Source organism: Meriones unguiculatus, chromosome 5 (assembly GCF_030254825.1).
Source record: "Meriones unguiculatus strain TT.TT164.6M chromosome 5, Bangor_MerUng_6.1, whole genome shotgun sequence".
Classification (NCBI taxonomy): domain Eukaryota; kingdom Metazoa; phylum Chordata; class Mammalia; order Rodentia; family Muridae; genus Meriones; species Meriones unguiculatus.
Genome location: NC_083353.1, coordinates 92237127 through 92249469, shown reverse-complemented (window position 1 = coordinate 92249469; position 12343 = coordinate 92237127). Strand labels below are relative to the sequence as shown.

General features: G+C 45.5%; 1 protein-coding gene across 1 annotated transcript in view; it reads right to left on the bottom strand.

Moving 5' to 3' along the window:
• Positions 1 to 12343, bottom strand: part of Gxylt2 (glucoside xylosyltransferase 2) — an 86204-nt gene that overhangs the window by 16824 nt on the left and 57037 nt on the right. The window contains exons 4-5 of the mRNA XM_021639500.2: positions 6717 to 6968; positions 4309 to 4432 (exon numbers count right to left, since the gene is read on the bottom strand). Coding sequence (XP_021495175.1) covers positions 4309 to 4432; positions 6717 to 6968 — 376 coding nt within the window. The remainder of the gene's footprint in view (positions 1 to 4308; positions 4433 to 6716; positions 6969 to 12343) is intronic.

Genomic DNA, 12343 nt, shown 5'->3' with positions numbered 1-12343 from the left:
AGGCAATGCACTCAAAGTGCAAAGCTGTGTCGCTAGTCTTTGCTACTCTGTGGTGTCTTCTTTTCCCCACTCTCTATTCCTGCCACCTGTTTCACTGCTTATCACTAGATAGGAGAGAAAGAAAAACAGAGATACAGATCCTTGAATCTAATTCTTTTCTTCTTTGAGCATGACTACTAACAAACCACAAACAACCCCCTTGGACGACCAACAACCCCCTCCCCTACCTATCGGGGTGCTAGCATTTACATAGCCTCTGAAAAATTCCCAGAATTCCTAATGTCACACAATCACAGACACTAACTGCAGCTGGCAAAACCACACCTCTGCTAGAGCACGAGGCAAATCATAGTTCACTCTTTCCGATAGTCCAAAGAAAATAAACCAAAATTCCAGAACTGTCACTATGAAGATGTTTATAGTATTATTTACTCACTGATCCTATCTGTCTTAGTTCGTGTTCTACTGCTGTGAATAGACACCATGACTACAGCAACTCTTACAAAACACTTAATTGGGGTGTGCTTGAAGTTTCAGAGGCTTAATCCATCCTCATCATGATGAGAGTGGTGGCGTGCAGGCAGACATGGTATCGGAGAAGTAGCTGAGAGTTCTACGTCCTGATCCCAGGCAACAGGAAGAGAGAGACTGGAACCTGGTTTGGCCTTTTGAACGCTCAAAGCCCACCTTTATTCTCACATTTCCTCTAAAAAGGCCACACCTCCTAACATTTTAAAATATCACCACTCTCTAATGACTGGGTATTCAAGCAGATGAGCCTATGAGGGCCGTTCCTCTTCAGACCACCACTGTGTCCTCAAACATTCCTCGATAAGCTAAGAGGATTTGTGGCAAAGTAACTGTGTCTTTTGAATGGCTTGTTCTCAGCTTAGGAATATAGATGGAGACGCTCATGTCAAATAGTGTGTGTGTGTGTTTGTGTGTGTGTGTTTGTGTGTGTGTGCGTGCATGTGTGTGTGTGTGTGTGTGTGTGTGTGTGTGTGTGTGCACATGCATATGGGTAAGTGCCTGCAGGGAACAGAGGTGTCAGATCCCTTGGATATGGAGTGACAGGCAGTTGTGAACTGACTGGTGTGGCTGCTGGAAACTGAACTGAGGTCCTTTGCAAGAGCAGGACACATTTTTAACCATGTAATCATCTCTCCAGCCCCCAAAACATCATATTTAAAGGAAAGAAATAACAAGAATCAAAAATGCCCATGCTAGGTGCTCCAGGGCCTTCCATGCTAGTCTTAGACATTCCCCACCGCCTCGCTAAGTAACTGGAGTGTGGACCTTGGTTGTATACACCTGTGCTGCCACCTATTATCTCTGCTGAGAATCATCACCTCTGTTTCCCTTGACTTTTCTCTCTATAAAATGCTGGGTCATTATAGTGGTCTGGAGGAGAATGGCCCTCATAGGCTCATAGATTTGAATATCTGGTCTCCAGGGAACGGCACTATTTGAAAGGGTTATGAGGTGTGGCCTTGTTGTAGGCAGTGTGTCACCGGGGATGGGGTTTGAGGTTTCAAAAGCTCATTCCAAGCCTGGGCCTTTGGATCTGGATGTGGAACTCTCAACTGCTTCTCCAGCACCATGCTGTCTGTGTGCTGCCGTGCTCCTGCTGACACTGATAATGAACTAAACCTCTGAAACTGTAAGCCAGCCCCAGTTAAATTCTAAGAGTTGCCATGGTCATGGTGTCTCTTTAGAGCAATAAACACTGATCAAGACAGTCATTATGAAGATTGAATAAGATAAGGCTTAGACCAGCACCTGCTGTTGTGAATTAGGCGCTCTGCCAACCTGCCTTTCAGCTACTCAGTGCCAGTAGCTTATGTCATTATTCGCCACATCAGTGCCAGGTACAGTGCATTTCCACTTTTGTCACTAATAGTTGCGTAGCAACACGTCCACTCTTTAAAAGGTCCCTCTGGACATCTCGGCTCTCTCTTGTTCTCTCTTTCTCTCTGTCTCCCTGTCCCCCTGTCTGTCTGTCTTTCTCTCTCTCTCTCACATCTCCACTCTGAGGCAGCCTTTCACTCTCCTCCCTCCCCCAATAAACTTCTTGTGTTAGATAGATCTCTTAGTGGTACACCTTGACCTCAACCTGCTCCATTTTATCCTAACACCTGCCACCTGGTAACTAATTGTTAGACTGTGAATATAAAATACCCCCATAAGCTCAGGTTTTGAGCATGGTTCTCTAGCTGGTGGCATTATCTGGAAGGTTCTGGAAACTTTAGAAGATAGTGCTTACCCGGAAGGTTAGTGGGAGTGTGCCTTTGAAGGCTTGACTTGGCCTGAGGACCCCCTTCTTCTCTCTCTGCTCCCTGGCCACCATGAGTAAGCTGCCTCTAGCACATTCTCTGAAAACATGGTGTGAGCCGTTTCTCCAGATTGTCCCAGACTTATAACTCCAAAACCATGAGTTAAATAAATCCCTTTTCCTGAAGTTCTTTCTGTCAGGTATTTGGTCACAATGAGGATTAAGCTAAGGCAATGGTACACTCCAGATGTCATTCCCCAACTCCATGCTGGCCCTGCTGATCTCTGCCAGAACCCTGTGACTTCTCCCTAAGGAGTGTGGAATCGCCATAAATCTAGTCTCTGTGGGTGGCTGGACCCATAGCAGAAACTCTGGACATTGCTTTGAGGCCTGAGGAACAGACTGACAATATTCAAAGAGAGGAACAAACAGCATCAGTGGGAGGTGGTGCATGGCACCGGCATTTCTCACCAAGTCACTGGGCTGAGCCTGATGGCAGTCCTACTCCTTGACTCTATGACACTCCATCCGCTTATTTAACCAGCACCCTTTGGACTATCTACAGGGCCCTAGAATCCTAATCCTAACTGATGCACCATGACCTACAGAAAAGACCATTTCTGCTTAAGGAGAAAGAAAAAAAAAAAAAAAGAAAGAAACAAAACTCACACATGAAGAGCCAAGACTGCCTCTGCTCATGTAGTTAGTACTGCAAGTTTCTCCCTCAAACCTATACTGACTTGCTTGTTTGCTTTCCTAGGATTTGATTCTTTTTTATCCAGAGACATACATAATTAGGTTTCATAGCAGATGCTTTTCTTTTCCTTTCCATTTTGTGGTTCATAACAAGTTCTTTAAGGGTGACATGTCCCATAGGCAGAATCTTTATCAACCTGGGTCTCTACCTCAGGAAAGGAAGTGCTGACAGGACAAGATAAGAGTTACCTTATTTCCCCTAAAAATTTTTCTCAAAGAAAACCATGGTTTTTATTTTAATGAAATTAAATAAGCTTTTAGTAAAGGGTAGGGATGGGGAGGAGAAAACATTATTAGCGTTAGGTATTAATATAAAAACACAGACCAGAAATGTTCATCTCTCTCTGTTCTAGTTATGTTTCTATTTGCTCTGATAAAGACCATGACCAAAACAATTTGGAGAGGAAAGGGTTTCATCTTACAGTTCTAGATAACAGTCCAGCACTGAGGGAAGTCAGGAACTCAAACTGGACAGGAACCTGGAGGCTGGAACTAAAAGCAGAGACCATAAAAGAGTGATGCTTATTGGCTTTCTCTCCAGGGCTTGCTCAGCAACTCAGAACCATCTGCCCAGTGGTGGCATCACCCACAGTGGGCTGGGCCTCCCACAATAATCATTAATCAAGAAAATGCCCCATAAAATTGCCTATGGCCAATCTTTTTTTTTTTTTTTTTTTTTCAATTGGAATTGCTTTTCCCCAAAGGACTCTAGCTTGGATCAATTGACAAAACAAAACAAAACAACCCCCTCCCCCACCCACCATAAACAACCAGGATACCCTCCCCCAAATGCCCCTTCCCTCAACCACCACATTAACAACATACAAAATTTTCTTTTGCTCTGTCTAACAAAATAAACTCTTGGGGGATCTGAGATCTTATTCTAGGTCTCCTTCACTCTGGACAGGGTGACTTTGTTTTAAACTTTAAGAACCATCTCCCTTCATCTAGCAGCTGCTCCACTGTGAGGGTCTTGTGCTGAGAGGAAAACACTGTCATCTGGTTTTGTGCCTTACGCCACTTCTCACAGCCCTTCTTGGAAGAATGGTGTGGCAAGATTGCAGAGATAACTCTCTAGAACTGGAGCGCAGTGTTGGAGGCTTCAACATTCAGCCCTTTGTGTCAGTGGCTGAGGACCTGCCTCCGCAGATATCCAGGGGGCAGATACAAGGGCGGGCCAGAGGAACACAGGCCTCTCTGTGCAGTCTAGGCCTGGAATGTTCCCTGGGAAATGAAGTGGGCATACTCCTACACAGTGGCATTCTGAAAAGAGCACTTACCTGGGTTGAAATAAAAAATAATATTTAATAAATCCTGGTCTCCCCACGTGATGGCATTCTTATACTTCTGGTACAGTGGGAGCAGCATGTCTTCCCAAGCCAGGCCCGTTGGAATCAGGCTGTTCTGGAAGAGAGAGAACCATGAGCGCAGCTGAGGCAAAGCAAGGGCTCCCTGTTGCTTAAAAATGAGGACCACTTTCCTTTTTCCTAGACACGGAGCAAATGCAGGTGTGGTCCTGCTATCCTGGGCCCAGACCCAAGCAAAGCAAAGGTGGTGGGTAGAGGTTTGGGAGACACACCTACGGATGCAGGGTGGACCAGAAAAAAATTATTTATTATTGGTGTGTGTGTGTTATGTATGTGTGAACATGTGCTGTGGGGTTCACGTGCAGGTCAGGGGACAGTTTCCCGCAGCTGGTTTTCTCTGTACCTTTCTGTGGGTTCAGGAAATGGAATTCAGGTCATCAGGCTTGCAACGTCAGACGGAAGCCCCTTTACCTGCTGAGTCATCTCATCAGCCTTTTCCTTTCTGTTTTGAGGTGTGTGAGGTGTATGAGAGTGCCTGCTTGTGTGTGGAGGCAAGCACACATGTGTGTGTGGGCAAGCTCCTATGTGGGGACGAGATGACAGCCTTCTGGCATCTGGCCCTGCCTTTTCCAGCTTGTTTGAGACGGGGTCTCTTTGCTGCTCATGCCAGGCAGGCTGACCTATCACGTCCAGCACTGCTCTCGTCTGGACTTTTAGAGTGCTGGGGCTTTTTAAGCTAAACGTTGCACACCCACAAACTAAGTGTTCAACCTGTACTTTAAGATAAAAAAGTTAAAAAGTGCATTGCTCCTGCTGCTCTCTCCAGATCCCATTCCCACTTTCCAGGAAAGCATCTACAATGGACAATTACAGGTCTCTTTTAGGCATTCTTCTGGAAGTTTCGAAGGCATAAAAGTATGAGATTGTTGTTCTCTTGATATTTTTTGGAAACCGTATGACTGCTAATGATATACAGATTAGCCTGTTCTTTTTGAGAATTTTTATTAATGTGTATGGGTGTTTTGTGTGCATATATGTCCACACAACACATGTGTGCCTGGTGCCGATGGTGGCCAGAGGAGGATATTGGATCCTCTGGTACTGGAGTTACAGATGGTTGTGAGCTGCCATGTGGATGTTAGCCCTCTTAACTACAGAGCCCCTGGCCTCCTCCTCCTCCTCCTCCTCCTCCTCCTCTTCTCCTTTTTCTATTGTTTTGGCATGCTGTGGATTGAAATCCTGTATGGACTATAAACCAGCTGTTCTCCCTTTTTTGGTATAAATGTATACATGTATGTGCACATTCATTCATGTGTGTGGTAGGTGAATGGGAGCATGTGTGCAAGTGCTCGTGGAGGCCAAAGAACCTCCAATGTTGCTTCTCAGAGACCGTCTACTTGTTTTGTGAGACAGGATCTCTCAGTGACCTGGGACTTACCACCCAGGATAAGCTGGCTGGCCAGTGATCCTCAGAAATCTGCCTGCGTCTGTCTCCCCAACACTGGGATGGCAAGCCACATCTGGCTCTTGTTTTGTTTCAAGACAGGGTTGCGGTATGCAGTCCTGGTTTTCCTGGAACTCACTCTGCAGTCCACACTGGCCTTAAACTCAGAGATCCCCCTGCCTTTGTCTCCTGAGTGCTGGAGTAAAACGCATGTGCCACCACTGCCCAGCTTTTTAAAAATAGTTTTTGGCTTTAAAAAAGGAGTGGGTTCTGTGGCTTAAAGACAGTTGGTTAAGTACTTGCAAAGGAAGCACTTAACCAACTGAGCTACCTTCCAGCCTCCTATTCTTAGCATGAGAAGAATGGGATCTGTCATCTAAAGATGCTCATTTTGGTTCTTTTCATTTATTTATTTTTTTACTAGTAGAAAAGAGACCCTGCTCAGTGACGAACAGAAATCTGACACTCACGTAAATACACCTCTCGAGTCATTCTGCTTGGGGTCTGAGCTTTGAAGCCTTGGCTAGGCAGAGTTCAGACACTATATAATTCAGAAATATCGCATAGCATTTCTGAACGGAGACTACGAAGCTTCACATTCCACAGCCACCTGGGCTTTTCTGAGCAAAAACTCAGAACTGTGGACAACAGTCAAGTATTTTCCTCTAGGTCCTTCCATCTCCACCCACAGGCCAAATCAGCATAGCCACGCCCACAGTGCGTCCCTACTGGGTTGGTTTTTTGTTTTTTTTTCCCCTCTGAGACAGGGTTTCTCTGCATATTCCTAGCTGTCCTGGAACTCAACTCTGTAGACCAGGCTGGCCTTGAACTCAGAGATCTGCCTGCCTCTGCCTCCTGAGCGCTGGGACTAAAGGCGTGCGCCACTATCGCTGTTAACTTCCAGCCTTTTAGATGGCATTTTCAAGCTCTTGCTTACCTTGAACTGGGTACTTCTTATTCGAGTCAAGTTCATAAGCATAACCCCTGAATTCACCCCTGCCGAACCGTAGAAAGGATGCCGGGCAAAGCGGCTGTACCAGCCAATCTTGGGGATTTCATGCTCCGGGGCCATGGCCGCAAGCTGGGTGGAGTTAAACTGCCTCAGAAGCTTCCAGATGTCATCCACGGGCCTCAGGAAGAGGACATCAGTGTCCACATAGAGAAGTGAGTCCACATCCTTTAAGATCACCTTTGTGTACAGGAGGCAGAGAAAAGGGGAAGGGACGAAACAAAAACAGGTCAGAAACAATGGAAGTGGCTCAACAGGAAAAAATGCCACCGATACCGACCAACGCTGAATGAATTCTACCACAGATGCCACTATTAGTTCCGTTCCCTTCTTTCCCCTTCACCTGAGGATAAGTGTCAGCCATGGAGTGGAGACTTAATGGCCGACAAACCTGGCTGTAGACTGGCCCCTCCTCAGGACCTGGTCCACTTGTATATAGACCAGAATTTAAAGGAGATAAAACTGGAAACCTCAAGTGAACCCTGTAGCTCTTTTTTGTTCGTTCTTTCCTCACGCAAGAAAACCACTTGTCTTTCCTTCTTAGTTCTTTGTTGGAACAGCCAGGTATTGACAATTCCATGAGGACACTCTCCAGGCCTACCCCAAGCTCTGGGGTGGAGGACTCAGGAAATGGCTCTGTTTCTTTCTAAATAATATTTTCAGCCTGTCTGGACTTGGGAATAGGAAAAAAAAAACAAAACAAAACAGGTCAAGCCAGGTGCAGTGGTGAACACCTGTGATTCTAGCAATCCAGGAGGCAGACGCAGGCAGATCTCTGCATTCAGGCCAGCTTGATCTACCAAGTGAGTCCAGGGCAGTCAAGGCTACACAGAGAAACCCTGTCTTGCAAAACCAGAAAAAGAAAGAAAGAAAGAAAGAAAGAAAGAAGGGAGGGAGGGAGGGAGGGAGGGAGGGAGGGAGGGAGGGAGGAAGGAAGGAAGGAAGGAAGGAAGGAAGGAAGGAAGGAAGGAAGGGAAAGAAGGAAGGGAAAGAAAGAAAGAAAGAAAGAAAGAAAGAAAGAAAGAAAGAAAGAAAGGAAGGAAGGAAGGAAGGAAGGAAGGAAGGAAGGAAGGGAAAGAAAGAAAGAAAAAGAAAGAAAGAAAGGAAGAAAGAAAAAGAAAGAAAACAAGCAAGCAAGCAGGTAGGTCATGGGACGGTCTTCCTTTGCAGATGGGGGCTTGACAAGATTCTCCTGCAGGGGGCCCAGAGAGACTTCCATCTCTGTTGTAGCCGGTTGGCCCTGCAGTTGTATCCTATTAGCTAGCGGCAGGGACAATTTGTAAATGAACAAGCGTGGTTGTGACGGAAATTTCATGTACACTGAAAGTGGAATTTTGTATCATTTTGGGATGTTATAGAATACTCTTGCTCTGAGTTAAAACAAAACAAACATGGGCTTCTATTTCCCACCCATCTTTCCCCTAGCCTTCCCAGGTGAACAAGAGTTCCCTGTGCCCCCACGGCAGCTTACAAGTATGAGACTTCAAAGCCTAGTCATTGTTTCCCAAACTTAGGAACAATTTAACCAAGATTCAACTGAGTCCTCACTGTAACTATAAATGGTTATGGCTTAACGTGTGTAGAGGCTGTGTCCAAATCTACACAGTGAAGCCCTGACATCTGAAGTGACAGCATTTGGAGATAGGGCTTTAGGAGACCACTGGGATCCCAAGGATGCCATCATAATGCATTAGTGCTCTTTAGACAGGAGGCCCCAGAAAGGGCCCTATCCTTCCTGCCCCATTAGGACGCAGTGAGAAGGTAGCTGTGATGAATACCAGGGAGAGAACCTTTGCCCAACCCTGCTGGCATCCAACTCTCGGCTTTTTCTCAATCGGAATTGTGGGGAAACTCTCATTTTGGGGAATCTGAGGCACCTAAGATGTACTCATTTGAATCCCCAGCATTAAAAGTGTGAACATGGAGCTGGGAGTGGTGACGCATGGCTGTAATCCCAGCACTCTGGGAGGCCGAGGCAGGCGGATCACTGTGAGTTCAGGCTGTCTGGTCTACAAAGTGAGAAAGTGAGTCCAGGACAGCCAAGGCTACACAGAGAAACCCTGTCTTGAAAAAAAAGAAAAAGAAAAAGAAAAAGAAAAAGAAAAAGAAAAGAAAAGAAAAAAGAATGTGACACAGGGAATTCAGCCTGGAGTTATTTCAATGCCCACTCCATTAGCCTCAGGCTCTTTCTCTCCTCCTCTACTAGAGAAATAGATTTTATAAATCAGTATATAAAATTTAAAATAACAGCTATCTATTATTCCATTAAAAAAAAAAAAAGCCAGAAGGGCCAACTGTGGTGGCACAGGCCTGTAATCCCAACAGAGGCAGAGGCAGGCGGACCTCTGTGAGTTCGAGGCCAGCCTGGTCTACAAAGCAAGTCCAGGACAGACAAGGGTACACAGAGAAACCCTGTCTCAAAAAACAAACAAAATAAAACAAAGCAAAACAAAAAGCTGAATGGTCCTGTTGATTAGCTAAACAACTAAAAGATCCTGATTTCATTCAGAATTATGATGAATTCTTCAACTGAGCTCATAAAACTTTCCTTTTTTAAAACATCTACCACACAGCCAGGTATGATGGTGCACTCCTTTAATCCCAGCGTTCAGGAAGCAGAAGCTGCCGTTGTCTCTGCATTCAAGGCTAGCTCTGGTTTAAAGAGCTAGTTCCAGGACAGCTAGAGCTGTACAAAGAAACCCTGTCTGAAAAAAAAAAAACAAAACACTACCACACATTCTCCATATTTTTCATTATTTCTTATGGGAAGGTAAAACCCAACACAGGTTGGCATTTGTCTGCAGACATCATTCAGGAATTTCTAATCCTAGTGTACTGTGGAGAAAGGCAAACCATCCACAAAAGTATTAACAAACACATGTTGTGATAGGAACTGCACATCACACAGAATTAGGAACTTGCTGTCTTATGCATCCTTGGGATGGTCTCAGGGGCTTCCTGTCCTGCTCATTTAGTCATGCATGGGAAGGAAACCAGAGCACACCTGCTCCAAATATGAAGAGCTATTCAGCTGAAGACAGGGCACAGGGGAGCTCTCCGCCTGCTCTCTTTGTTTTCCTAGAAACAGGACAGAGACTCACAAAAACAAAGACCCTTCTAATCTACCCGCTCCGGTTCCTACCAGAGAGACGGTACATTCTCCTCCACAGCCCTTGGCAGCTCAGAAACCAAGAATCTGCAGACTTTTTTCAACCAGCCTCCCCCCCCCCCCAACACACACACACACACTGCCCTTCCCAGAATTCCCCTGGAAGCCTACAGCTGTTTTCCTTTGTCTTGTCATTGCTTTGAAACTTATTATTCTCAAAGGGCTGACAGGATGACCCGGTGGGTAAAGGGATGGCGGGAAGCCTGATGACCCGAGTTTGAGCCCAGAGACCCATATGGTGGAAAGAGAGAACCAAGGCCTGCAAACTGTCCTCTGATCTCTACATTGAAGCCATGGCACATGCGCACGCGCGCACGCGCGCACACACACCCCAAGTAAATAAATAATTTGGTGATTAGAGTAAGGGTGGCTCTGAGAGGTCCATAGATTTGAATGCTTAGTCAACAAGGAAGTGGCAGTACTTGAAAGGATTAGAAGAATTAGGAGGTGTGGCCTTGTTTGAGGAAGTGTCTCACTTGGGGGTGGGCTTTGAGGTTTCAGAAGCCCAAGCCACACCTAGCCTTTCTCTGTGTGAGGGTCAGGATGGAGCTCTCAGCTACCTCTCCAGCACCATGCCTGCTGCCATGGCCAGCCATGATGAGAATGGGACAAAGCTCTGAGCTGTAAGCCAGCTCCCAATTAAATGCTTTTTCTTCTAAGAGTTACCTTGGTCATGGTGTCTCCTCACTGTGACTCAGGCAAATCATGCAGTGACACTTATTGTTCTTAGACAGTTAAACACTCTCCTGCCCCAGGACCCTGTGTGTTCTCCCATGTGATGTCATGTGTTGATGCACCTCCTTTGCTTATTACGCTCCTGTTTCAAGTCTCTGTCTCAACTTTAAATCTAAGAGGACTGCGGGGTAAGTTATATTTTCCCTCCTTCCCAGGGAAGAAAGGCTGAAGTCCAAAAAAGTATTCTGTGTTTATCTGTCAAATGATTGCTGGAGTGGGACACATAAGCCTAGAGTAAGACAGATTTGTTTGCCAGAAGCGTTTAAAGGGAACATGACACTACGTAGTGTTAAAAAAAAATTAAAACCTTAGAATTAGAGAGGGGGAGAAAGGTATTTCAGCCCTTGGAAGTTTTCTTTATCGTTGGTTACAGAGCAAGACCCAATTAAGGCATAGTCTACCAATGCTTTAATTAGCTACTGGGTCTCACAGAAATCTACCAGCGAATTGAAGATCACTGACTAGACTCCCTGTTTTCCCTGGTCTTCAATCATTGTTATATTAATTCCTTCTTTAATTAAAAAAAAAATGTGGTTTTGTCAACCCTCATCAAAACAATGGGGGAAAAGTAGATAGGAGGAAGGGCCAGGAAAGGAAGATGAAGCAGGGAGGCATTACACCACGAAGGAATGCCCCTCAAGAGGGAAAAGCTGATATACGCTGGGTCAGAATTCACACAGAGTGTTTTTCTATTTGTGGTTTCTGTTTCTGACACAAGGTCTCACTACTCGGCTCACAACAGCCTCAAACTTGCGCTCCTCTGGCCTCTGCCTCCCAAGTGCACCACCATGCCCAGCCTGGATGAGAATGAGGTAACATCTTTACGGACACAGCATCTTATTATTTTACCGGTTTGTTTACTCTTACAGACAAAACATAATTTCATTTGTTCACTTTTGGTCTTAGTGATACTTGTAACAAAAGATAGCATTTCTCTTTGGTTTTGTTGATTTCTTCGCTGGGGAGGGGTTAGGGAGATGGCAAAGGGCAGGTTGCTGGAGTCAGTTCTCCCCATTCACGTTGTAGAGTCTGAGGACAGGACTCAGGTCCTCAGGCTTAGCAGCGCGTGCCCTACAGATGGGGCCCAGTGCCAGCCCCTTCTTTTCCTTTCTGACAGTAACTATGTATTTGGTTCAAAGACATGGTTTGATTCTGGAGACTTACTTTAAGGGTTAGAGCCAAGGGACAAAGAGGAAAAATAGTAAATTTAAGACTGGAGTTGAAAGTGTTCTGTTTGGATTTGGCTTTCTGCTTAGTAATTCATGTTGAAATTTCCTCCCTCACAGAATAGTGTTGAGAGGTGGAGGGATTTTTTTTTTTTAAGTTAAGCCTTTTATTCTCCAAACACTAGTAGTTCATAGTTGTTTTAAAGTATGGTAAGTGAGTAAATATTAAGAAAAAAAAATTAATTTATTCTGCTCTCATATCTTACACCCCAACCAGTTTCCCTCCCAGAGGTGGCAGGACTTTTAGCGGATGACTCGGCTGGTCACCAGCAGAGAGCTGAGTCTCTCCTGAGGGGAAGATGAACGACAAAGCAAGCCCATCCCTTGAACTTTGCCCCTTCGTGTTCTCTGGATGTTTCCTGTTCTGTTATGCTGTGCCATGCCCTCACCCTCACCAGAAGCTGAGCGGCTATCAGGGCCAGACT